General features: G+C 41.9%; 1 protein-coding gene across 3 annotated transcripts in view; it reads left to right on the forward strand.

Annotated features, from left to right (window-relative positions):
• Nucleotides 1–25820, forward strand: part of PACS1 (phosphofurin acidic cluster sorting protein 1) — a 77123-nt gene that overhangs the window by 26455 nt on the left and 24848 nt on the right. For 2 of the 3 annotated variants that reach the window (XM_077920024.1, XM_028711202.2), the window contains exons 2-10: nt 10926–11013; nt 11597–11686; nt 13345–13470; nt 14290–14434; nt 18843–18934; nt 20243–20323; nt 21391–21450; nt 22243–22403; nt 25419–25512. In XM_077920024.1, coding sequence (XP_077776150.1) covers nt 10926–11013; nt 11597–11686; nt 13345–13470; nt 14290–14434; nt 18843–18934; nt 20243–20323; nt 21391–21450; nt 22243–22403; nt 25419–25512 — 937 coding nt within the window. The remainder of the gene's footprint in view (nt 1–10925; nt 11014–11596; nt 11687–13344; nt 13471–14289; nt 14435–18842; nt 18935–20242; nt 20324–21390; nt 21451–22242; nt 22404–25418; nt 25513–25820) is intronic. The other variant, XM_077920025.1, reaches the window with a different exon arrangement.

Consider the following 25820-nt stretch of genomic DNA (forward strand, 5'->3'; position numbering starts at 1 on the left):
CAGGAAATTGAAACAATCCAGGTAACATGGAGGTACTGTGTGTTGCAGATTCTTGAATCTGGGAAGAAGGGAGATGGGTGGTTCTGGATGGGATTGAATTCCCATGGAAGAAACAGGCACATATTTGACCCATCTATGTCATTTGAGGCCCAGGAAGCCTTGGTGGCTAGGAGTGCCTTTTCTAGCTGATTCACCAGCTATAGCTGTTCCTGCACAAGAATAGCCTGACTACTGTGATCCATGCTCTTGTAACTTCCAGACTGTACTGTTGCTATGCATTCCATGTGGGACTGCCATTGAAGACTATTCAGAAGCAGCAACTAGTGCAGAATGTAACACCTAGTGGGTATCTGTGGCTGCAGATATTATGCCAGTCTGAAAAATTATGCACTGGTTTCCAGTCCATTAACAAGATGAATATAAGGTGTTAATACTGACACAGACCCTAAATGATTTGGAGCCCAACCATTTGAAGAGGTGCCTCCTCCCACATAGGCATGCCTGGGTGTTAAGATGAGGTGAGGCCCTGATAGCAGCACTACCACCTTTTGTATTTTAAGGGGTAGGGGCGAGTGAGAGGGGTACCTTGCACCATCATTGTATGGCTTTTTGATGATTGGTCAAGGTGCACTAAGGCCTTCAGTTGAGTGGATGTTTCTGTGTTACTGGTCTGTGTGGGTGTTTACTTTATTTTGTCTTTGGTTACTTTTTGTAGTTTTTAAGTGATTACTTCAATGTAAAAGCAGTTTTAATTCGGATATTTTTGTAGCCCATCCCGGGAAGGGGAGGCTATAAGCACTAAATACATACATACATACGTACATACATACATTTTGATTGCAAGAGAAATTAGGCTTTTACACCTCCTCCCCCCAGCTCTAAAGTTTATGCAGCTATTAAAATAGCTTCCATTTCAGGAACCCATTTCTGCTGCTACACTCAAATGAAAAGCATTTTGATGTTTACAGGATAATTAGATTGTAAGTGTCTGAAAAAATTGTAGGTATTCCAATCAACAGTTTTCCCAATTGTTGTGCTCTCCTTATAATCTAAGGCATGCTTAGCACAAGACAAAAACTCTGCAGGTCTGTCGCAGCTGGAATGTTGCAAAGGAAGGAAGGTATTTATTTTCTTCAGTCTATTTTGGTTTTGTTTTAAAAATTTCCTCCTCCTTTACTTTTAAATGCCACTCTTCCATTCTCCTTGAATTTTCTTTCACCCTGGAAGGATACACAGCTATTACACCACATACTCCTTCTTCTGCTTTCACTGCTTTCATTATTTTTTGGAGGAACTAGCAAATTTGACTTGCCTAAGCTTAATGCTAGCTTCTAAACTGATTTTATGAGCTCTGATTCTAGATCACATCTCACACTAATGGAATCATAATCTACAATGTGGGTAGAACCAGCTTTTAAACGCTAGTTGTGCAAAAATGAAACAGTTGTTGATGTGTGGTAAATGACAGGACCATGTATAGGCAGAATTAATTTGATGTATTTGGAAAAATCTGGTTGTGCTTCCTCAAGGTAGTAGAATTACTGTTTTTGTTTACCTGTTATTCCTGATAAGTATTCAGATATATACATTGTTTATTTTTTAGTGTGTTACTCAAAAATGTATGATCTTAAAGTGGGGTGGGGAACTGGATCTGGCCAGTGGTGGGTCAAATCCTTATTTCCTTCACTCTAACCCCAGCAACAGGCAAACTTTGAAAAGTGGGAAAGTTTTCCTTTCCTGCATGGTTTGAAATAAAAACTGATGTGGATAAAAGCACATGGTGTTAGTTGCAGGTGGTAGTGATCAGCTGATTGTCAGCCCTTGGAAAACCCTATGCCATGATGGTCAGCAGTTGCAAAGTGCTGTGCTTCTCGGTTGCACTAGGGAGTTTTCCTTTGGGGCTTTTTTAGCACTGTCTGAAAGTACCACTTGCAGATCAACACTTGGGCACTCAGTTTACGAACCCAGTTGCTCAAGCCATGTCTTTACCTGCCCTGCCCCTGACATCACATGTGAGTGTGTTTTGGGGGAAATGGTGTCATGAGCCCAGGGGGGCACATCCTGACCTAATTAAACCTGCTGGCAAGCTGTTCCCAATCCATGGGCTAGATGGTTTCATGTTCTGATTGTACAATGCAGCTTCATATATCTATGCAAAATGTGGAGTAGGGTGGTAAAAAAAAATGGCAACGAATGCATTGTTGTCACATCTTATTGACAAAACTACTGATTTTTGAGTGGAGCAAAACATGCACTTGTACATTTAAATGAGGATTCTCAGCTGGGGGACGTTGTTATGCTATTACTATCCTGGAGCCAGAGCAGAAGATATATAGTTAGGGTTGCCATACATTCGGAATTTCCCGGACATATTCAGAATAAAGGTAAAGGTACCCCTGCCCGTACGGGCCAGTCTTGCCAGACTCTGGGGTTGTGCGCCCATCTCACTCTATAGGCCAGGGGCCAGCGCTGTCCGAAGACACTTCCGGGTCACGTGGCCAGCGTGACATCGCTGCTCTGGCGAGCCAGAGCCGCACACGGAAACGCCGTTTACCTTCCCGCTAGTAAGCGGTCCCTATTTATCTACTTGCACCCGAAGGTGCTTTCGAACTGCTAGGTTGGCAGGCGCTGGGACCGAACAACGGGAGCGCACCCCGCCACGGGGATTCGAACCGCCGACCTTTCGATCGGCAAGCCCTAGGCACTGAGGCTTTTACCCACAGCGCCACCCGCGTCCCTCCAATATTCAGAATACTGCAGCCGCAAATATACAAAACTGAAAAAGGCTCAACTTTTTGAAATATGGCAACCCTAATATAGTGTACTATAAGCAATGCCAAGTCTGTCCACTTTTGATCTGAAGTAGATGACCAACGGATATACCAACATACAAATTGCTACATTTGGGAGTCGTAACATCCAACTTGGGCAATGACAAATTTACTTAAACATTTGCTGGCAAATAGAAGACAAGCACTTGACTTTAATCTTTCTCTGCTGCTTAAGCCACTACATGTGAAGTATGTATACAGATAATGAATTTTCTCCACCTACTACAAGAGATATGTGTTACCATCTGTGGCTACAGTTGTCAGATTGAAGTGAATAATGAATCTGGTTGGGAGTAAGATGAAGTAAATGGATAAACAAGAATAATCCATAACAGGCAACCATATAACATTGTTTAAAGAGGCTCAGTGAAGACCACCCAGGACAGGCAACAATTTGCGCATAGTTCGTCTTCTCTGATTTTTTTTAAAAGCAGGTCACAAGACAGAATGTTCTAGAGAGCTCTGGTTAGGCTGAGGATGGTCCTCCCTTCAGATTATAATATAATGTTAACTACCTGCCTCTGTAGGGACGCGGGTGGCGCTGTGGGTTAAACCACAGAGCCTAGGACTTGCCAATCGCATGGTCGGCGGTTCGAATCCCCGCGGCGGGGTGCGCTCCCGTTGCTCGGTCCCAGCGCCTGCCAACCTAGCAGTTCGAAAGCACCCCCGGGTGCTTCGCCAGAGCAGCGATGTCACGCTGGCCACGTGACCCGGAAGTGTCTTCGGACAGCGCTGGCTCCCGGCCTCTAGAGTGAGATGAGCGCACAACCCTAGAGTCTGTCAAGACTGGCCCGTACGGGCAGGGGTACCTTTACCTTTTTACCTGCCTCTGTAAATGTTTGTGCACCTTTGAACAAATTTGTTGCAGTTCAAATTCATTGCTAGCATATGAGTGTTGCAGTGGACGTCTTTTTAAAAAAAGTGTACTAGCCTACCTGCCTGCACATGTGCTAGCCATTTTGTGGCCTAAAACATCCTAAGTCACTCTAAAGATTCTCTGCCTGAATGCATGAAGGCAGTTCTTACTTACCACAGGGAACCAGGTGAGCAACGTTTGCAAGCCTGTACTATGATCTAACAACTTTAGCTATATTTTCCTAAGGCTATGTGGCCTATGCAGGGAAAACACAAGAGATAAAACATGAGGCTTGAGCTAGAAGTGGGGGAGCCATCATAAGTGATTAATTTTGAACTGACTGGGAGGGGGAAAGCGTTTTTTAAATTTCCCCAAAGCCTTTATGTATACAAGATAGTAGACTTGGGCAGTCAGCCACCACTTCACACATAGCCTACTAGTACAAAGTCCCTCTCAGCCAGTGCTTAATGCAAATTTGCCTGTGTGCTCCATGTGATGAGGATGCACTTTGTCGGGATATTTGCCCTATGAAATCTTTGTCCCAGACACTGCCCGTGGGTTATTCTTTTTAGCATTTAGCATGGTGTTGTTTTTAAGTGCTGCTGTTTCCCAAGTCCTTCTTTCTTTTATATTTAACTTTCACTTGCCCTTAAACATAGGTGGCTGAATGCCAGCCCTTCAAAATCCACTTAGCCAGTTTCCCCTTTTAAAATGTAAAAATTGCCAGAATGGCTGTTCTCTCAAGCCTGAGGTTTAATGAAGTGTGAAGAGAGAATTGGTTAATGCCCGCCCCCCCCGAAAGCTCTACGTTCCATTTTTAATGGAAGAAAGGATAAACGTAGCCTTGTGAGCAAAGAGTTTGATTGATAAGGTCTGGATTTTGCTGTTTTTGATCAACCAGTAACTGGCACAGACAAGGTCCTCTTGAGAGAGGCAGATATATTGGCCTACTAGATTTCGATATGAATGAAGCCTGGGTCCAATGCTCAGCTTGCTCTAGAACAGGGGTTCTAAGTTTTTGCAGAAAACCCCTCTTTCAATCCAATAAAAAGAAATATAGTAACTGCAGTAAGAACAAGGTTTGTGGGGTTTTTTGGCTGATGAGACTCATGCTGGCTCAATTTTGGATGCCACAACAAACCATGGTTAAGGAGGGTTACGCATGGTTTGGCGTGATGTTTGAATGGAGAAACTATAGTTAGTATCGTTTTGCTCTTCCCATGGATGCAATTACACCACAGAATCAGGAGAGCAAACCTGGTAAAAAATGAAAGCAGATAAACAGCTCTTAACTATGGCCTTATGTTTATGCTTGGAAGGTTGTCATGGTTTGGCGTGTTGTATCGTCCTGGATCCAGGACCTGAGAAAACATGATTTTGGGAATCTGTAGCATGTACTAAGTCAATTAGGGCACCACCTGCAATGTTTTTCAATCTTGGGTCCCCAGATGTGGTTAGACTATAACTCCTATCATCCATGACCATTGGCTAAACTGTATGGGGCTGATGGGAGTTGCAGTCCAACAACATCGGAAGCCCCAAGTTTGAAGAACACCGGAGGAAGCTGTGCTCCAAGTAGAGAGGCATTCATTTTCTATATTAAATCAAGTTATATTTAAGATCAGCCCTTAGGGAATTATGACTGCTGGGACAGCTGTAAGCCCAATGTCTCAGAATGGTCCTGTTTTCCCATCTGTTAAGTAAGTCTGTGGTGTTCTCTTATTGAAAATGCCCTCAAAGTGATAGAAAAGCATTGTTCCAATATTATTAGATTGGATAACAAAGGTGGATGTTAAGACATCTTTCCCTTAAGCAATTCAATCAGATCAGTTGTTTCTAATGCTCTTTTCTTGATTTTGAATAACTGGGGGTTGCATTCCCCAACCTTCCAATATTAGGTTTCTTACCCTGTTTTTTATTTAATAAACATTACAGTGGTACCTCAGGTTAAGTACTTAATTCATTCCGGAGGTCCATTCTTAACCTGAAACTGTTAAGTGAAGCACCACTTTAGCTAATGGGGCCTCCTGCTGCTGCTGCCGCGCCACCGGAGCCCGATTTCTGTTCTTATCCTGAAGCAAAGTTCTTAACCTGAAGCACTATTTCTGGGTTAGCGGAGTGTGTAACCTGAAGCGTATGTAACCTAAAGCATATGTAACCCGAGGTACCACTTTATACCGCTCTTCAACAGAAACACTCAGGCTGAGTTACAATAAAAGATTCATATATAGAGTTGCTTCAAGATGTCAGGCTGAGTATTTTTGTGAACTACAGGTTGAGTATTTATGTGATTCTGAATAAAAGCCTTTAACTTTCACAGAGCTACCTTGTGGTTTCTTTGAGTGATTTGGCAAGGATCCAAAAAGCTACTTGGGACACGCCCAGTCCAATTGTCACAGATTAAAGCTCTGTGTGTGTGTGTGTGTGTGTGTGCGCGCGCACACACACACACACACACACACACACCTCCAGCTCAAGAGCCATGTAGCAAACTATTTTGAGATGCCTCTCAGTTTCTAAAGTGCTGGGCGGGGTGCGGTGGGTGGATCCCAATCTTCATCTATTATATCAACCTGTGGTGGTGTTGGTACTTTCACTTATATGACATTTCATGAGTTCCTTTTGTGTCAAACAAAACAACTTTGAAAATAAAACCCAGATATCACAGCAAAAACAGCAATCAACATTTTTTTAATACAAACAATAGCATTCCAAATAACATAGTAAAAACAAGAAAATGGCATTAACTTTGTTGTCTGAGTGGAAAGCAAATTAAACAAACATTTCTGACAGCAAAATATAACCGAGGAAGTAGCTTGGTGGCTCTTACTCTACAAAGGACAGATAATTCTGTAGGCTATAGGCCACTCCAGAGAAGGCCTGCTTCCTAAAATTTATACACCTCTTGATTGTGAGAAAACCTCTAAGTGGTTTTCAAAAAAGATAAAACAATAAAATTAGAAATAAAACAATCATACATGAGGCACAAATACCTTAGAAAATGTATATGTAGGAAATGCATATGTAGATAATTGTGGTTGATCTGAAAACATAATCCTGAGTCTTATGGTACACAATCCACACAGCTTGACAAGCTACAGTGGGCAGTGCGGGCAGTGTTCTGCTCCTGCGGTCAGCTTCTGACTTATGTTTGATGTAGGTTAGCAGAGCATCTGTTCTGCAGTTCAATCTCACTATGCAGCTCCATGCCTCCCTGCTTCTTGGTGTTCATCAGTCTCTTTCCCTGTCTGCCCTTTAGAATTTGCTGCTGTTATAGGTTCATCAGTTTGAGCAGATGAGAGATGGGCCATGGAAGGCTTAGGTATGATTTTGGTACATAAATGGTGCAGTCAGAAAACTTTTCCTTTTCAGCCTACCCACCCCTTTTCCTCTTCACTGACCAAGATGGATGACAGAACCCTTAACAACAACAACAAATTCCCTTCCTCCTCACGGCCTTCCTGTGGTCCACACATTAGACCTAGGCTTAAGCTAGCTATTGTCAACTTGCCATCTATCCAAAAACCTCTTTCATAAAGGAAGTGTGTATTTGTCAGTGTATAAAGTGTTAAGCTTTCCAAGTCCTAATGGACCATCAAAAGTCACCTCCATCCATATGAATCTACCTACCGTATTTTTCGTCCCATAGGATGCACTTTTTCCCCTCCAAAAATGAAGGGGAAATGTGTGTGCGTCCTATGGGGCGCATGCAGGCTTGCTCTCCAGGCTTCGTGCAGATCTCCGCAAGCCGTGGGAGCCCGCGCCGGGCTCCTGCTGCTTGTGGAGAGTTGCCTGCATGCCGAAGGCTGGGCGCGCTGAACTCAGCGTGCCCAGACTTCGCGCACCTCTCCGCAAGCCGCGGGAGCCCTGCGCTGGGCTCCCGCGGCTTGCGGAGAGTTGCCTGTTCTGGGGGCTGGGGTCGGGGGAAGCTCGGGCTTCCCCAGCCCCGCACCTGGGGGGAAAATAAAATTTCCCCCTTTATTTCCCTCCCAAAAAACTAGGTGCACCTTATGGGACGGTGCGTCCTATAGGGCGAAAAATACGGTAACCCTTGAGATCTAGTGAGATTTTGCTATGCGTTCTCCCTGTCAGTGGAAGAACGGTGGGTAAATATGAGAGAATAGCCTATTCTTTGGTGGCACAGAGACAGTGGAATGTCCTGTCTGGCCTCATTGCCTCTAACCTTTAAAAAATGATTAATATGTTTTCTGGCAGACATTGTCTGCTATACTGTTTTAATGCAGAGGTTTTGCTGCTACTGTCTGTTGCAGACTGATTTGTTTTCTGTGATGGTTTTAAAATTGATTTTTGATACATTGTGTTATTCTTATACAGTGGTACCTTGATTCTCGAACGTAATCCGTTTCGGAAGTCCATCCGACTTCTGAAATGTTCGGAAACCAAGGTACGGCTTCCGATTGGTGCAGGCGCCCTGGAAACAATAGCCGACAGTCGCATTGGATGTTCGGCTTCCAAAAAGTGTTTGAAAACTGGAACACTTATTTCTGGGTTTTCGGCGTTCAGGAGCTGAAATGTTTGAGTACCAAGGCGTTCAAGGTTCCATTGTATACTACCTTGAATATATTGTTTATGAAATGGTGGAGTTTGAAACTCAGTCACTTGCAGCACTTCCCACTCAGTTCTGTTTTCTTAGCTTTTGCTGTTCAGTAACACACACTATTCTGTAGCCCTTTGGCTTTTAAACTAATTTTATTAATTTTAAACACATCAAAAAACCTTAATGAAAAATACCTGTTGGGGATTCTGAATGAAACTGTGTCTCCTCTTTAAGTGTGAGAACTTATTTATAGATTAACAACAGAATATATTGCATGTCATGCTAAAAGAAAATAACACTGTTAATATTGACTCAACAAATAAGCAAATTAAAGGCCCTTCAATGTGATGGGAGACTTGAGGTTTTAAGATGAATATGGATTTTAGCTATCTGGTCTTATTTTTAGAAGAGAAGCCATAGAAACATCACTTGAAAGTTGAATTCACTTTCGATACAGACTGGAAAGAAGTCATACTTTAGTTCCCTTTTGCATAAAATTGGATGTAGGGAGGAGAAAGATGGCACATCTGTGTGGCCTGCATGAATCTTGTAGCCCTGAATTTCTGCTTTGCTCTCATTACCACTGATAAATGAATATCATTAATTGGATATCAATGCTTCAGTTGATTAATCAGTAGATTAAAGTGTACATTCCTAAAAGATGCCTTACAGTAATTAACTGCATCTTCCCAAGGGAAAGGCTAGTTGTCGGCTAACCTACACTTGACCTTGCTCTTAATTTAGATGAAAGCTTTGGGGACCAGAGTACAGTAGTAATTTCTGGGTGGAGTTGGAGCCACCCTGTACTGAGTTTCCGCCCTGTGTTCAAATCCTGCTGGCACTTGTCTGGATCTTACCAATTTGAGCTAGACATATTTCAATTTTCTGTCATAGCTGCATTCTTTCTTTGCACTTCCTGCAAAAATGTCTGGGCTTTTATGTTGGACTATAAGTTTTTAACCTTGGTCACAATGAGCCCACCCCAGAAGTGTGGGAGAATTGACTTGAGCTGTGTAACATTGAAGGAAGACCATTCAATACCAGTGGGAACTGTCAACTTTGTCTCAGGCAGTGAATGGGCAGAGTAATAGAGAGGGCTGCAAAAACCTGTGCTGTGGTGTTGAGGTTCCAAAGGGTAGTTTTGCAAAGGTGAAGGTGTTGATCTGTTGGCTCCAGTGGTGGTCCATCGATGAGGAAAATATGCTTCCACTCAGACTATATTTCAAGGATCCAGGTTTTTCAAAGCCAGGATTTGTCAAGACAATTCAGTCCCAAGACAGTATCAAGAGTTCAGGACCCAGGAAGAATTAGGTTGGCAGCTGGAGGAATTAAGACCTATTTCCAACCAAAATTTGTACAGCTATTCCTGTTAATAGCATCTTTTCCACAGACTTGTTTTTATGTTCTGAAAACTCTCCTGCACCATTGTCGGTACTGTTGACAAGGACTGCTTGTTGACAAGGAAGAATGGGGCAAATTCAAAACACCAGGAGAAGAGAGTATATGCCTGCAGATTTAGTAATGACTGCATTAAAATAATGAAAACAAGAACAACCATAACTTTAGCATCCAGACATGGGAAACTTCCCTTCTAGACTCGAGGTCAGAGATTCTGGGTTCCCTTAGGAGGAAGGTCAGAATAGAAATTGAATAAATAAAGCTCCTTTGCATAATATCCAAATGACTTAAACATGAATTTATCCAGGAAATAAGCCTGTGAAAACAAGCTTCCTGCTGGTGAGCAGTTAAATCTCATGAAGTTTTGAAATGTTGTGATGACATTTGTGTTCAAGTTCAGAACCCAGTTTCCTTCCTGTTCACGTGAGTTCTCTCCTTCTGTGTTGTGTGAGGTTGCATTTTAGACTCTCAGATTTGACCTCCACTTTCCCTGTAGTCATCTAGGTCCTGAAGTAGCCACACGCAAATAACTTGATTAATTATTAATACTTTATGCATAAAACATCCAAATGAAATGTTGTACCATATTTTAAACCTAGTATTACCATTTCAGAACCTCTAGGGTTAAGCAAGCGAGAAAGTTCTAAACAGATAAAAGGCTTATTATTGTAGAAATGTCAATAGTTCAACAAGAGATTATCCTTTATATAACATTTCCAGCATGAATTCTTAGCTTCTGCTTACATTATTATATTAACTTTATAATCTTGACAAAATGGAAAGCTTTCTAGTACACATAGAAAGAGATGTGCATGTATGTGTTGAAAAAATGAAATGAAAAGGACTCATCTTCCTGGCAAGTGCCACTTGGAAATCTGTTTTCTGTGCCTCTTGGCATACTTGAAGCTAACAGTCTGTCTCACTCAAGTTTCAATCTGAGCCAAATGGATTCAGATTGCCTACACATGGAGAATTCATGGTACGTAAAGGACAAAGTTGGTAGCATTGCCCTGTCTCCTAAGCTGCCTTGTGTTCTGGAAGGCTGGAAGAGTGTGCTGTTCTTGATCATTTTCTTAGTAGAAATATACAGTAAAATACTGATTTCAACAGCCTTGTTTGGGGAGCTGGAAGTGGAGAGGAGAGACTGTTCCAGCTGCTTTGTAGTTCAAGAAAGGGTAAACCTTGTGTCCTTTCACAATGGGCAAGTGTATTTATGTAAAAGTTTTTGTTTCAGGAGTTCCTGACCTATAATCTATGTTTTTTATTTCATTTTACTTGACAGATTGTTCAGCTTGACCTTGAAAAAGCTAATCATGCTGAAAGAGATGGACAAAGATCTAAATTCTGTGGTGATTGCAGTGAAACTGCAGGTACGTGTAATAAGGGAGCAAGGAATAAACTGTATATTGGCCATAGCAATTGCAAGGCTTGCCAATTGTGTATAGCTCTGGAGAGACCCAGTTCCTTTTCTCCTGTTCTTGGGGTTGGGGTGGTGGTAGTGTTAAGCTTTTCCATTTTCCTGTGGAATGGGCAAAATGTCTGGCTTGGAGCATTGGACTCTCTAATTCATTATGTGGAACTTCATGTTCAAATTTAACTTACTGTGCCTAGCCTAGCATCCTAGCCCTATATACCTGAAGGAGCATCTCCACCCCCATCATTCAGCTCAGACACTGAGATCTAGCTCTGAGGGCCTTCTGGCGGGTCCCTCACTGCAAGAAGTGCAGTCACAGAGATCCAAGCAGAGGGCTTCTTTGGTAGTAGCACCCACCCTGAGGAATGCCTGAAAATGGCTCTGAAAATAGACCAATTCCCTGGTTTGATTAAAAAATTAGTACATACTGTATTAGTGTTCTTGTGCCAGTTTCTTCAGTATGTTGTTTGGGGCTCAAGTATCCCCATGTTGAAGACTGAAAACAATGATGCACGCCTCTTGTTCTGTGCGAGTTGCAGGGTTCAAAAAGGATTCTGAGGTCCAACGAGATTGTCTTACCTGTCAGTGGACTTGTGGAAACGGAGCTTCAGTTGACTTTCTCCTTGCAGGTAAATACAGTTTAACTAAATTAATGGGGGTGCATAGAGGGGAGGGATGCTGGGGGAAGGAAGGGATAGAAGACCCTTTCTCCATAAACTTCATCAACATACCTTAGGATCTTTCTCTAATACTGTACTCAACACTAATATCTCACAAGAAATGTAAGTGATTTGTTAGAAAGACTGTACAACCTGAAAAAAGCGAGAAGGCATGTACGTTTGTGAACCAAGAAAATCTTTATTAAAAAAAACTTTTTAAAACATACCTTAGCATCTAATCCTTAGTCTTTAAGGATTTTTTTAATGTAATAGGTTGTTGTTTTTAATGTAATAGGTTTAACATGGCTACTCCTTTGGAAGTAGCATAGTGTTAGTGTGCTTCAGATTTTCTAAACAAGAAGCTTAATAACTTTACAGTGGTTTGGGGATATTTGAAGAGAGATTGCTGTGAAATTTCAAATCTCGTTACACCCACACTTTCATATTCCTAGGAAGCAATGCCACACTCTTCCTGCTGTGTGCCTAGCATGATAGCTTTTCAGATTGAGAATGTGAGGCTTATGCAATGTGTCAAAGATAGCTTTCCAGTGGATTTCTCTTCTGTGCTCCTTTTCTTCAGGGAAAACGCTCAACTTCTTTTTCTCCCTTTCATGCTACATAAATAGCCATTTCTCAGCACATGGTGTTAAAAAGCATTGGACCTGTAGAGAACTGTAAAATGTATGCAATCTGTATTAAACTGTTCAGCTTCACTGCTGTTTACGGGGTGAATTACATTCTTAAAGCATCTGAAGTGTTTATCTAAGATGGGACAGAGAGGATTTATATGTTATCCTCTTCTCCTTGCTAGTAAAATCCAGTGCAATCACAAAGCCAGGAGGTGATGAATCTGGGTGTTTGGGGGATGGTGATGTGCAATTTGTTTTAACGAGTTTTCTTCCAGAATAGTTCAGACATTACCTCTTCCTGAACCAGCTGTCTTGCATGGGGAAGTAAGCTTTTGACTTGCACAGTTGTTGGATCCATTTTTAGACCATGTCCTTTATATTGAAGTGGCAACCATTTTTGGAACGTCATTCCTGACTCTAAGAAATGGCAAGCAACTGTACAATGGAACATTTCCTCACACTTTAAAATCCTTTTGAAGGCATGAATTGAATGGAATATATTGATTGGGCCATTTGAAACAGTTTCCTAATCATCTGGAGAGTATTTTAGCTAATAAAGATTATGAGTTTTGGGAAAGATACGTGGGGCTAGCTGGCTGATAGCACTGCTTTGAAGCTTACTGTGTTTACCATCTTGATATGCTGTCAATATAATAGCATTTATAGAGAAACCAGAGATTGGAACTGAGGGACGTCAGGGGGGGCGGGGGGGCTGTTTTATGGGAGGGGGAGGGGGAAATGGGGGGGAATTAAGGATGATATGATTTAAGATAGTATGTTTTATTTAAATTCCTAATATTTCTTTTTTAAAAAGATATGCTGTTAATAGCTACAGATTAGTATTGAGCAATCTATAACCTGAAGACTTGCAATTCTTGTACTAAAGTTGGTTCAAGAAAACATTACACTCAGCCTGATTGCCTTCTATTGGGACTTACTGCTGTACAAGTTTGGTCTGCAACTTATTTACATGCCATTTCCTTTGGGTTCCTCTTGCAGTATCCCCACTTCCTGAAGCGAGATGCCAACAAGCTGCAGATCATGTTGCAGCGAAGGAAACGGTACAAAAACAGGACCATTTTGGGCTACAAAACTCTAGCTGTTGGCCTTATTAACATGGCTGAGGTAAGGGAAGTTGGGAGAACTGGTTTTCTTGAGAAAAATATTTTGATTATACCTCCTAGCTGGATAATGTTTCTAGGGAAAGCACACTACATTGTGAAGTGTTACATTTTTTGAAGGGGACTTAAAAAGCGAGCACCCACCACAACCACAGTGTGAGAATTGATTTGGGGAAGTGCAGGCTTGGACAGTGAGGTTTTGCATGCAGGAAGGTCCCAGGTTCAATCCTCAGCATCTCTGGGTAGAGCTGGGAGGGACTTCTGTCTGAAATCACTATTAATTAGTGTAGACAGTACTGAGCTAAACTGACCAAGTAGCCTGACTTGGTGTAAGGCAGCTTCCTATATTCTTATATATTTCCCTCCACAAAAGTTGTGGCACTATTAACAGATATTTGGAGAAGCAAAGAGAGGTAAATTTGTTTCATGGTGTTTGGGTAGGAATGCAAAAGGTTTCAGCAAATTAAGTTTGGTCGCTAGCAATGCTGTGCCAAACGTAGGTTGGAGACCTTTGCATCCATAGCACTGCCTATCTTCTGCCTTCCATCGTCACTATTTTGTATGTTTAGCCCCCTTTACAAGAATGAGCTTTCCCAGTTGGTTGAGCTTTTGTCTTAGGCTCACATTGGTGTGTGCTTCACATTCCTTGCTGTAACAATCTCTCTTCTTTAGAAGATTGACTTACATAATTGCCTGCTGTGCGTTTTAGTTTTGCAATTTTCAGGAAACGTAATCAGATCATCTAGCCACTTTGCTATTGCTGTTTCTCTGTATTTAAGCTTTCTGGCTGCATTCCTGAAATTGTACTGTTTTTCTTCTCCAGGTTATGCAGCATCCAAGTGAAGGAGCCCTGGTGCTGGGACTCCACAGTAACGTGAAAGATGTTTCTGTCCCTGTTGCTGAAATTAAAATCTATTCCCTGTCCAGCCAACCAATAGACCATGAAGGACTAAAATCAAAATTATCTGGTAAGAATGTTTGTAAGACTTTACTTTCTGGATTTTGAGCAGTCCCAGTAGTTGACATGTACTAATGCAGGACACAGTCCTCAAACAGTTGTCAAAAATTCATTTCATTTCTTTCACTTTTAATTTGTATACTACCATTCTATATAATTTAATTTCTATACCACCCTTCATCCGAGGATCATGGAGCAGTTTACAATATAAAAACACCATGGGAAACTCCAGGTCTTAGATGCAGGAAGGTTCTCTGCCCAGACTTCTACCCCTGTATCTTGCTTTCTGCTTCTGATTTCCTGGTGCAATTGCTCTGCTTCCCTTGGATATTTGCATTGAACCAAGAGTGAGCAACCATTTTTCCATGGCCATCTTAACAACCTTTTCTCAACAGAAGCAAACCAAAACATATCTGCAGTATTTGGACTGAAATATGATTCATCATTTTTTCACAAGAAATTTGTTGTATGCTGCATCTTTGAGTATGCACCTTTGGTTTCCACAGCACCCAAATGTTTAGGGTGTCTTTTGTGGTGGAGCAGGGGATGGGGATGGGACACATAAAGTATCTGTTATTACAGAGAGGACTCACAATATTCTCTAAGAGCTGAAATTCCCACAGTTCCTTGTGTTGTGGAGGGAGACCATGCCTATTAAACCACTTTAGGTTGGGAGTGATAAATGTGGCCCAAATGAAATTATAAATCTGTGACTTTCCAAAATACAGTTGGCTTATTCTGCCCGTGTGCAGTGTTATATAGCTGCTATGCCAGTCAAAGCTGCATTCTGCTCTGTTGGTTTTCCCCTCTTGTCTTGTGCTGATTGGCTAAGCCATAGCTCAGTGTCTAAGGGCTGCCTTTGCATGCAGAAAATCTTAGATTGAATCTATGGCATCACCAGTTGAAAAGACATCTGGTAGCAGGACTAGGGAAAGCCTGTGGCTGAGATCTTAGTGATTTGCTGCCAGTCAGTGGGCTGCCAATCAGAGTGAACAGCACTGGGCTGACTTGGTTATAAGTCAACTTCGTATGTTCTCCAGTGCATACATGTATCCATACAAAGCAGAGGAAATCTTGTGTTGGATTCCCTGCTGTGGTTGATTTTGTCCTAGTGCCAATAATATGGATGCTTGAGGCACAGTGAAAGCAAAGGAGTGCTTGTAGCAGCAGGCTTACAGCTGGTGCTTGGCAGCCTGTGGTGTGCTCAGTTGTTAGTCTTAAAGTGTGCAATTTTTCAGGAGAGCAAACCCAATGCTTTTTGGATCTAGTACAGTAATGTCCACTCTTGCTGTGTCTTGTTTTGACAATCCAACCTAATTCCTTCAAACACTGCTATATTTAGCCTTCTGTCTTGGATTTTTCTGCTTTATGCTACTCCCTCCTGGATGGCTGCCTAGGCAATAAATCTGGTTGCTAAGGAAACTGATGGAGATGTAGACTCCGTGCTGGATTTATTCTGATATTTGGGTTTATTACCAGCAATGTTGTGAGTGACCGGATGCGAGGGAAAGCTGGGAACTGAGATGAAGTCATTACACTAGGCTCCAGTGTTATTAGTGCCTTTATGTGAGAATAATGGAAATGGGTTCAATTAGTTGCATAGTGTCAGAGTTTTAATCTAAAAATGATCTTATACTCTTTATAGTGGAGAAAGACGCAAGATACAGTAAACTAATATCCACTGTTAAATGGATATAATAAATGGGGACAGCCTTTTAAAAATTACATTTGTGTATTGTTCTTGAGGGTGGCATGCCTGTGTATCTTTGGTGGTGGTGAGGTACCAGATTGGCCTGAATATAAGCCGCACTTCCCCCCCCCCCCAAAAAAAAAATTCTGAACATGAAAAGTTAAAGTGCGGCTTTTATTTGCAACCTTACGGTATGCAGCCAGGAGCACAGGGCAAACAGTGGCAGGAGCATGGTGAAGTGGTGCCTGCCCCATGCATAGTCCCCCATCCTCTCCCCCAAGGCTGGGAAGGGAGACAGCGAGGAAGGGGAAAGGCTGCCAGTAATGTTACACCCCACCCCACCCCCAGCATGCAGCCAGGAGCAGCAAGAAATGGAGCAGCTTCTACAGTGGTACCTTGGGTTACGTACTTAATTTGTTCCGGAGGTCCATTCTTAACCTGAAAATGTTCTTAACCTGAAGCACCACTTTAGCTAATGGGGCCTCCTGCTGCCTCCGCGCCGCTGGAGCACGATTTCTGTTCTCATCCTGAAGCAAAGTTCTTAACCTGAGGTACTATTTCTGAGTTAGCGGAGTCTGTAACCTGAAGCGTATGTAACCTGAAGTGTATGTAACCCGAGGTACCACTGTATTCTGGTATTATAAAAACAATTTCTCCCCCCCCCCTCCAATTTTAAAGGTGCGGCTTATATTCGGGCCGATATGGTATTATGATATTTACCCTTGCAACCAATTTGTGAGTTAGGCTAAGTAGAGAATGAGTGAGTGATTGGCCCAAGGTTTCCCCAGATCTCTGCAAACCCAGCCCAGTATTCTTTCTATTCCATATAGGCCATCTTCAGTGAGAATGATGCTGATGAGGTTGGATTTGGGCACAATTGTCCTTTTTGTCTGCATTTGTGAGACTTAAAGCCTGTCATTCAAATACTGTTCACTAATCAGGATTCAAGCTTGGTTAAAAGCAACACCTACTGCCAGACTTGGGGATAGACTTTGGTGACTTAGGTCTGAGTTGAAGGGGCAGCAGTCAAGCAGATTCAAAGTCCTGCTTTAAGCCCGTGTGTTAGATGGTATCCCACTAAGGCCAGCATAATATACTTCCATTTCCTAATCCCTACTGAATGTAGCAGACGAGCAAGTTCAAATTGTAAAACTCATTCAGATAGCTGAAGTCACTTGAATGGCACATGGGCACACTGAAAAGAGAGGGGGACCTGCTTTTGTCAGGCTCACCATAAATGCAGATTTCATTTGTGAAATGTCTGCCTAAATAATGGCTCTAGCCTATGTTTATAGTCTCTTTAATTACTTCCCCTAAATATCTGGGAAATGTTTGCTGTTGGTGACTGTGTATTAGGCTTGATGGAGCATTTGGCTGATTGGAGAGGACAGTTGTGAATCTTGAATTGTGCTGTTTTGCTGGTAAGCCCCATTCTCAAGAATGAATGATTAGCTGTCAGTGTGAATGAGAAATATCAAGTTTGAGGTCACCCAGGGGGGCTATGCAGATGCAATGATTTTCATAGCTACTTATGCTGTCTGGTCCGACTTGGATTGACCCTTTGGATGAATATTTAAATACAGATCCCTCCAGTTGCTTTATTTCCCTGATATGATACAGAAATATAATGTTCTTCAGTTATGATTCAAAAGGCTCATATTGGCTTGATTTGAAGGACACAGTAAGCCATAGTAGGAAACAAGCTAAGGCTTCCTGCCAACAAGCAGCATGCTAGTGCAAACTCCTCAGTTATCCCCATTTTGCTCTGCCCCGCCTAGAGCTGAAAAACAAATGATAGAGCAACTGGCTTAGTATTACATGTGGCTCAGTACTCATCATTCATATTTTCTCTAAGCAAACCATGAGTTGAAGCTGCTTGTTTGTGGAGTTCCTAACTATGGCTGTCAAGTACTAATGGGGCGATTTTATTTATTACTGGCTCACCTAATGTGTTTGTTGTATTTTTGGGACTCTGTGAATGTTAAAATTGTTTTGGCATTCCTGACAGTTCAAAAATTAAGATCTAATCTAGTCTGCACAAGCAGTCAAGTGAGGTGATAGGATCCTGAAGTAACAAGGGTAGATTGTTTGCTTAATTTGGAGAGCATAAAGGGGGGGGGGGGCGTTCTCTCACCTGCTATCTGAGTTGATAACAAACAGTGCCCTCCTCCCTGCAAGTGGAAAAACAAAACTAGTATCAGAGAGAGATTCATCCAGCTCACTCCCTGTTTAGTTAGTTTTCTATTTGTTTTATGCTTTCTGCTTTGGGAGGACTTTGCACAGAAAGGCAGCATGCGCATATTGAAACAAACTTTTTAAGTACTTGGATTTTTTTATATAAGAGAAGGATTTTAAAAAGGGATATATCTCACCTGCACCCTGAAGTGATACACCTCGGGACTCTACCACTTTATTGTGCTGTATGCAGGAAACACTTTACTAATCCACCATGAGACTCCTAGAACTGATTTTCATGACATGTATAGTCAGTAAGACAAGACGACCAACGAAAAGTGGGGGGAAGTTACATATTCTGATGGAGCACAACATGCTGGCCACTCAACAACCAGTTGCCTTCTTGCTTTACATTCTGCTGAATTTGCATGACCTTTGTCCCTTGAACCTTCACACTGGGGCAGCCTTGACTCCAGTTTGCGTATGAAAATGTATTCAGTTTAGTTGCAAGTTTGGCAAGTTGGCATTTCATAACTCTCAAACTATCCTCCAGATCGCTCTCCTGACATTGACAACTATTCAGAGGAGGAAGAGGAGAGCTTCTCTTCTGAACAGGAGGGGAGTGATGACCCCCTACATGGACAGGTAAGCTTCTCTTTTCACCCCCAGTCAGTCCCTTCTGTGAGGGCAGGTTGAGAATGGATTGCTTAAAGGAACTTGGGAACTCTGACACCTGTTCACAGATGATTACATCATAGTTCCTGTGTACTCCTTCCCTCTCCAATATCCCTTATTGCATTAGATTAATTTTAACCTTTTCTAGTTGTTTATTAAAGCTGAGTTGGAAACCTGAGGAGGAGCCAGGTGAGCCCTCTAAAAATAGTTGCTCACCAAATCCTGATGTAAGCTGATTAGAAAGAACAAAGTGTAGCAGAAAAGAGTTCATGGGAGTTGGCTGTACGGCACTTAAAAAAAGAAAGTGAGTCTTCCAACCAAAATTATACAAATACCACATGAACACAAAAACCAGATTAGCATAATCATACAAATAATTAAAACAGCAACAACAAGCAGTTAACCACTGCTGTATTATGCACTACAAATCTCTAACAAAGTAGTTTCACTTATGCAGTATACAAATAATACAAAATTATATGTTATTTTGATTCCTTTGGCGTAGTTTGCAATATAAAAAAAAATCAACGTGGCTTTAATGCACTCCCAACAATGAGTATCAAATTATATTTTCCTGAACCTTATTCACTTAATAGATAACAAAAGTGATTAATTTTTCAGCCAATTTATCATAATGCTGTCTGCCTTCTCTCTTGATGGTTTGGTTGACAATACAAACTATGCCCCATGCTTTATTTAACCAACCAATGTTGGAAGCCAGGAATTCTTCAAATTATAAGCAAATGTTATATGAGCAGCATTCAGCAAAGGAAGAACCATCTCTTGTTGTTTGTTAAAGTTGAATCTTTAACATAACCCAGCAGGAGAGATTAATGGATCCACTGATAAAGAACAGCTTGTTACACTTTCTTTTTCTGTTACTACATCAAGCCAAAAGTGCCTTAGGACAAGACCATGGCATTTCTAATACTGAAGGCCGACTCAAAGTGTCATAGATCTGAGGAGGTTAACTAAAAGACAAAAGAAGCAAACCTGTTACCAGTTAATATCCTGAATAGGAATGGCTGAGAATAAGATACGTAGGCTTCCTAAGTAGCTTTGGCCAGTGTTGGCCATCTTGGAATTTTCATGTCTGGCTGTGTTCATGAGGTAGAACTGCACAGCTCATTCGAAGCCAGATCAAAATGCCAATCCTGGTATCCCTAACATTTCATGGGCAAAGAATGAGATTTTGTCCTGCTTTTGAGGACCCTGTTCATAACTATGTGGCTGGGTGTTGTTTGTGTTCTGAAGTGGTTTTCGCACCCCACCCTCTAGGATTTGTTTTATGAAGAGGAGGACCTTAGGAAGGTGAAAAAGACTAGGAGGAAACTGACCTCAGCTTCTGCAATTACTCGGGTGAGTAGCACTGCAAGCGGACTTGTCAGGTGAGGAGTTTGGGGCCTGCCTCTCCCCCTCCCCCCATCTTCCAGTCCATCCTGCATCTGTCTGCTTGGTAATCCCAAGAGACCAGGCATAGGTGAGACCCACTATGTGGCTGTAACACACTGAGGTGAAGATGCTTCATAGCCTCAAGAAGAGCAAATGTTTACCTCCTGTATTGTGTGGCCAAAATGTGCCAAATATTAAACTTCTGTTGGTTTGTGTGTGATTAGAAGCTGTATTAAAAAGGAGTCTCCCATGCTGGTACTCAGCCATACCTGCCTAATTGACTGTTACCAGATTTGTTTTAGTACCAAGATACAGAATGGGTAGCTGACCTTTGATGTTGAGTTTCGATACCCTACCAAAAAGAATCTGTGAGCTTTTTTCAAGCAGAGCTTAATGAGAACAACCATTAGTTGACCACCACATTCCCACACCTCAGGGGGTAGCAGCAGAGTTTCCAGGCAGTCTTGACCTGCTTTTTAATAAATTAAGCACTTATAAGATCTTCCCTCCCCCATCCCTTTGTATGCATTGCTCCTTAATGCTTAGCTTTGAAGATGAGTCTTTGAGAACTAACTTTCTGAGCTACCTTCATGAAATATGTACGCTTTAAAGCTGAACTGTTGAGAGCTGCATTCTTATCAGGTTTGCAAGCTAAGCAGTGTTGCTCTGGACCAGTTACTGGAAGAAGAGTTTGAGTAATGCAGAGGTTCTGCAGAGGTGTTTTTTCCTTGCATTGTGCTGCAGAGCTACTATTTCCCCCTCCCATTTGGTGTAGGTTTATGGACTTGTTGAACACACTGTGGTACTTGGGTTCAGCTATATATGGTGTGGTGTTCTGACAAATCTGCTACCATCATGTTCTGTGGTTGGGATGCTAAATTGTGGGGAGAATTGCCTTAGGATTTTCAGTGTGTGTTTCACTCTCCCAGCCTCAGTACTCATCATGCACTGTGTCTCAAGAACTCTGCTTGTGCCTGTCCTAATCAATTGATAGGTGGCCTTTCTAATAAGTAAATGGTACCTCTTTTTCACAGCAGCCAAATATTAAGCAGAAGTTTGTGGCTTTACTGAAGCGGTTCAAGGTATCGGATGAGGTAGGTATGACAACATTTATGCTCTAGATTCCTGTAAGTGTGGTTCCTGGTTATTTTACAAAAAAACCGTGGTAATAAGTGTTTATTCCATGATGACAATTTCCACATGAAATGTAGCTGGCAATGTTTGGTCTAAAGAGAAGGGCTGAAGTTCAATGGTAGAGCACATGCTTTGCATGGAAATGATCCCAATTTCAATCCTTGGCATCTGATAAGGCTGAGAAAAGTCCCCTGAAGCCAGTCAGTGTAGACAATACTGGCTAGATGGGTTACTTTGGAAGTATAAGGCAGCTTCCAAAGTTCCTAAGCAGTTTTATGAGGGTAGTTTTGGGATCATTGGTATGGCCTGGAGAAAACAGGAGGAACCCTGCTTACATCACAGCAGCAGGAGCTCCTTTTACCTCTGGAAAGTATGGTTCAGGTGTCTGCATGCGTGGGTACAATCAGAAGATGATTTGCCTTGCTGCTTTTGTCTTGCATTTTCATTATAAGATGTGTCTGTCACTTACCTATTTAAGAATACAAAGCAATATAGTTTTGTTTGTGTGATCTGAAGGAAGACGCAAGATTTCAGGTGAAACTGTTTGGCTGACTGATGCTTGCTTGGCAATGCCCCAGTTTCAAATACCACACATTTGCAACACTATGCAGAAAGAAGATACAGCATAGAACTTAACAGAAAGTTGCCCCTCTCAGAAGCAAATAATTCTGGGCCTGTCTGAAAGAATAGGAAGCAGTGTATTTGGAACATAGGAGCTTTGAGCACCCTGGTAACTATGTCTTTTTTAACAGGTCGGCTTTGGACTGGAACATGTCTCCAGGGAGCAGATTCGGGAGGTAGAAGAGGATCTGGATGAGCTCTATGATAGCTTGGAGATGTACAACCCCAGTGACAGTGGCCCTGAGATGGAAGATACAGAGAGCATCCTCAGCACACCAAAGCCAAAACTCAAGTAAGTGTGACTGGATAAGTTGGACACGTGTGTGTGTGTGTGTGTGTGTGTGTGTGTGTGAGAGAGAGAGAGAGAGAGAGAGAGAGAGAGAGAGAGAGTTGGGAACCAAGATTCCTGTTCGAGATATAAAATTGCTGATACGCTGTTCTTCCACAAAACTCTGAAGCCTGAGTGACTATGCTTAAGTTTTGTTTTCTTTCAACATCAAAAAGCTTTCTATTTTTGACTGAATGAGGCGACAGAATGCATCACTATGCATAAAGATGATACAGGGTTGCTGTCAGCTGTTAAAATTTTAGGGCTCTTTAACCAAATATCATCCCTTGGGAAAGTGTTGTCTGACTTCTATGGTTTGATTCTGGAACCTTTTGTCAATAATGCCCACTGTTGCTAAAGCTTTCCCCTGCCACCTTGAGACCCAGCAACTTCAAAATACAAAGCCCCAAGATTTTCATAAAGCTGAATTATGTGGAAAATATATGTACATGCTGTGTGATATGCTTGTTGACATGCATGACATATATTCAGACTTGTCCACTTTTAGGGGTGGATTATTTTCAAGCACTCCTGTGTCTTTTTTAAATTCCATTCCCTGTCATATTTTGGATGGCTGCATGAAATGTGCAGAACCTTATTCTGTAGTTCTAAGTGTGCAATAGGAAAAAGAAAAGTGAAGTTTGTGCATAATTGAGGCAGGGAGGGGGGGAGTTCTTCCTCTGGCCTCCATTCTAAGGAAACACATTCTCTTCCAACAGGATTCTTCCACTGCCAACCCACTCAGCTCCCTGTGCAGTCATTCTGTTCCATAGTGCGCTCTCTCTCTCTCTCTCTCTCTCTCTCTCTGTGTGTGTGTGTGTGTGTGTGTGTGTGTGTTGAAGGGTGGACCTTGCACCCGTCCCTGATTTTGGGATTTGTATTTCTCCCATTTCCTTTCCTTTTACAGAATCATATTAGTGATTATCTTTTAAACTGAAGCTTAATCTTTGTGGTTGGATTATGTTACAGTTCTGTCAAAAAACAATTGATCCCAACTTCAGCATGTGTGGCTTGCCTGTGAGCCATTCTGATTTCCTGTTTTTCCTACCCAGATAATTGAAGCCAGTCAAAGCTTTCTCCCTATGTCTCTACCCCCTATCCACTTGAACTGAATACTTAAGAAGTCAGCTAAATAAAATTAAAAAAAAATTGCTGGTTTTTTAAAATATATTTAATTTCATTTTGTTATTATACACACACACATGTGTAGCTAAAGTCAGCTAAATGTCAGTCAGGCTTACAGAACATTTTTCTTTGGGATGTGGATGATGAAAGAGAAGGAACAGCTGCTTTTTGCTAGGTTGGGAAGGCATGCCATTTGGGTCTAGAGGCCACATTGCCACTATTTAATTGTAGCTAGTGGACCAGGCAGAAAACAAAAAGTGAAAAGAAACACAACCATATCTACTGCACACTTGTATTAGCTATTTGTATCTTGCCCCTTTTCAACCAAGGATGGTTTGTTACGTTAGAAAGCAGTTTTTGTTTACTAGGCAGCAAGCGCAATAAAAGCAAAATACATAATGATGTGACACAAATGTAATACAGATAAGTTGATTATTATTAGTTAATTAAACAACAGTAAACTAAAAAAACAAACAGACACTTAGCAGAAAGATAAAACTTGATCAGGAAAGTTGATTCCTACAAACTAATGAAGTCCCAAATGTCTTGTGGAATAGGATAGCGAAAAATGAATCTGAAAGGGAGTGGCATTTCTAAACCACCCATGCCACTCTTTAGAAGGTCATTGGTAACCCCTACCATGAACACCCCACCAAATTTCAATATAACAGAACAGGAGCTCCCAATGGAGAGGTTAAAACGCATGCAAGTTACTATGAAGTCTGGACCAGCACCAGCAGAAGTACAGTTACAGCTCCTTGTTTAGCTGGCAGAGTTCCTTTCTGTTGGAGACAGGAAAATGAAGCTTGAGAGTCAAAAGTAGATTGGGGCAGGTTTGGGTTGTTGTTGTTTTTGCCTTGCACCTGGTCACAGTAGAAAGCAGCAATAGCCAAAGCAACTTTCTCATGGGTTGTCTGGTGAAAATGATCTCACAGCTGAAAAGGATTCAGTTTCTCCCTAGTAACAAGAGAGCTTCTGTCCTTTTCCTGAAGCCATGGTCCCTCCCATCTCCAGGTTTTTTCCTTAGGAAACCCCCTCCTGTTCTTCAGAAGTCTTAGTTCATGGTAGATGAGTCTTCCTGAGTTGGATTATAACAAGCAAACAACCCAACAGGGAAGGATCAAGGTGAAAGTTGTCATACACAGTGTGGACCTGATTTACCTAAAGGTTCCTATGCCTGTATTAAGGCATCAGAGTTGTAGTTTGTCCCAAATAGCTTATTTTCTCTGCCTTGGCTCCCCATTTTATGTTTATTTGCCACCCTGAGAGAATTGGAACTCTGAAACAAGAGTTTGGAGTTGTCATCAGCTATAAAGAAATGAAACAGTGGGGTGAGGAGTTAAGATTTGGCAGAGACTTCCTGCAGTAGTATTTCTCCCAGTGCACTATTTGAGAAGTCAAATTTCAGCCCTTCGGAGGGAGTAAACAATATTGTAGAACAGGAGTGAGGAACCTCAAGCCTGAGGGTTGAATGCAACCCTCCAGGCCTCTCTGTCACTTGGGGCTCTCTCTGTGCCACATCTCTCACTGTCCCTGCTCCACAGCCTCTTCAAACATGTTTGCCTGGTTGGAACTTGCTCTTGAACTATGATAATGCTTCTTCCTTTCATGAATGGAGACCAGAGAGAGGTGTGTATAAAAAGGGTTTCCCATCCCTGTTGTAGATCATCTATAAAAGAAAGCCGTGGTTTGTTCCGCCATTAATGCAGGTGGAAGTTCTAAACGGAGAAGAATAGCTGCTGTGATCTAACTACATTGTTTTATAAGAATGTCAGTCAGCCTTTTTTACCCTGCCCCCCGTAAGAATGTCTCTCTCTACTTCCCTCTTGATTTCACTGCTTTGTTTTATACTAGGCCTTTCTTTGAGGGAATGTCACAGTCAAGCTCCCAGACTGAAATTGGAAGCCTTAACAGCAAAGGGAGCCTCGGCAAGGATGCCACCAGCCCAGTAAGTCACAAGGATGGGGGAGCCATAGATAGTTCTTGTTCACTCTACCAACCTTATGATTATGGTGAATTGTAATTAATGCAGAAGGAAACCAATCTCCTTTTACAAGAAGTATTACCATAATCTACTGGTTGTGTCCATGTGGAAACAATGTTTTTCAGAACCACTGTTGTGAACTGATTGCTGTGTCCTGTCTCAAATGAATGAGATTGGTCTGTCTTCTGTCTACATGCTGCTTGCAAAGCTAAGATGAACCCCAATCTGCCTCCAGCTGTGTGTGCATTTGCATGCACACACCTGTATTCCAA

This window comes from Podarcis muralis, chromosome 16 (assembly GCF_964188315.1).
Source record: "Podarcis muralis chromosome 16, rPodMur119.hap1.1, whole genome shotgun sequence".
Classification (NCBI taxonomy): Eukaryota; Metazoa; Chordata; class Lepidosauria; order Squamata; family Lacertidae; genus Podarcis; species Podarcis muralis.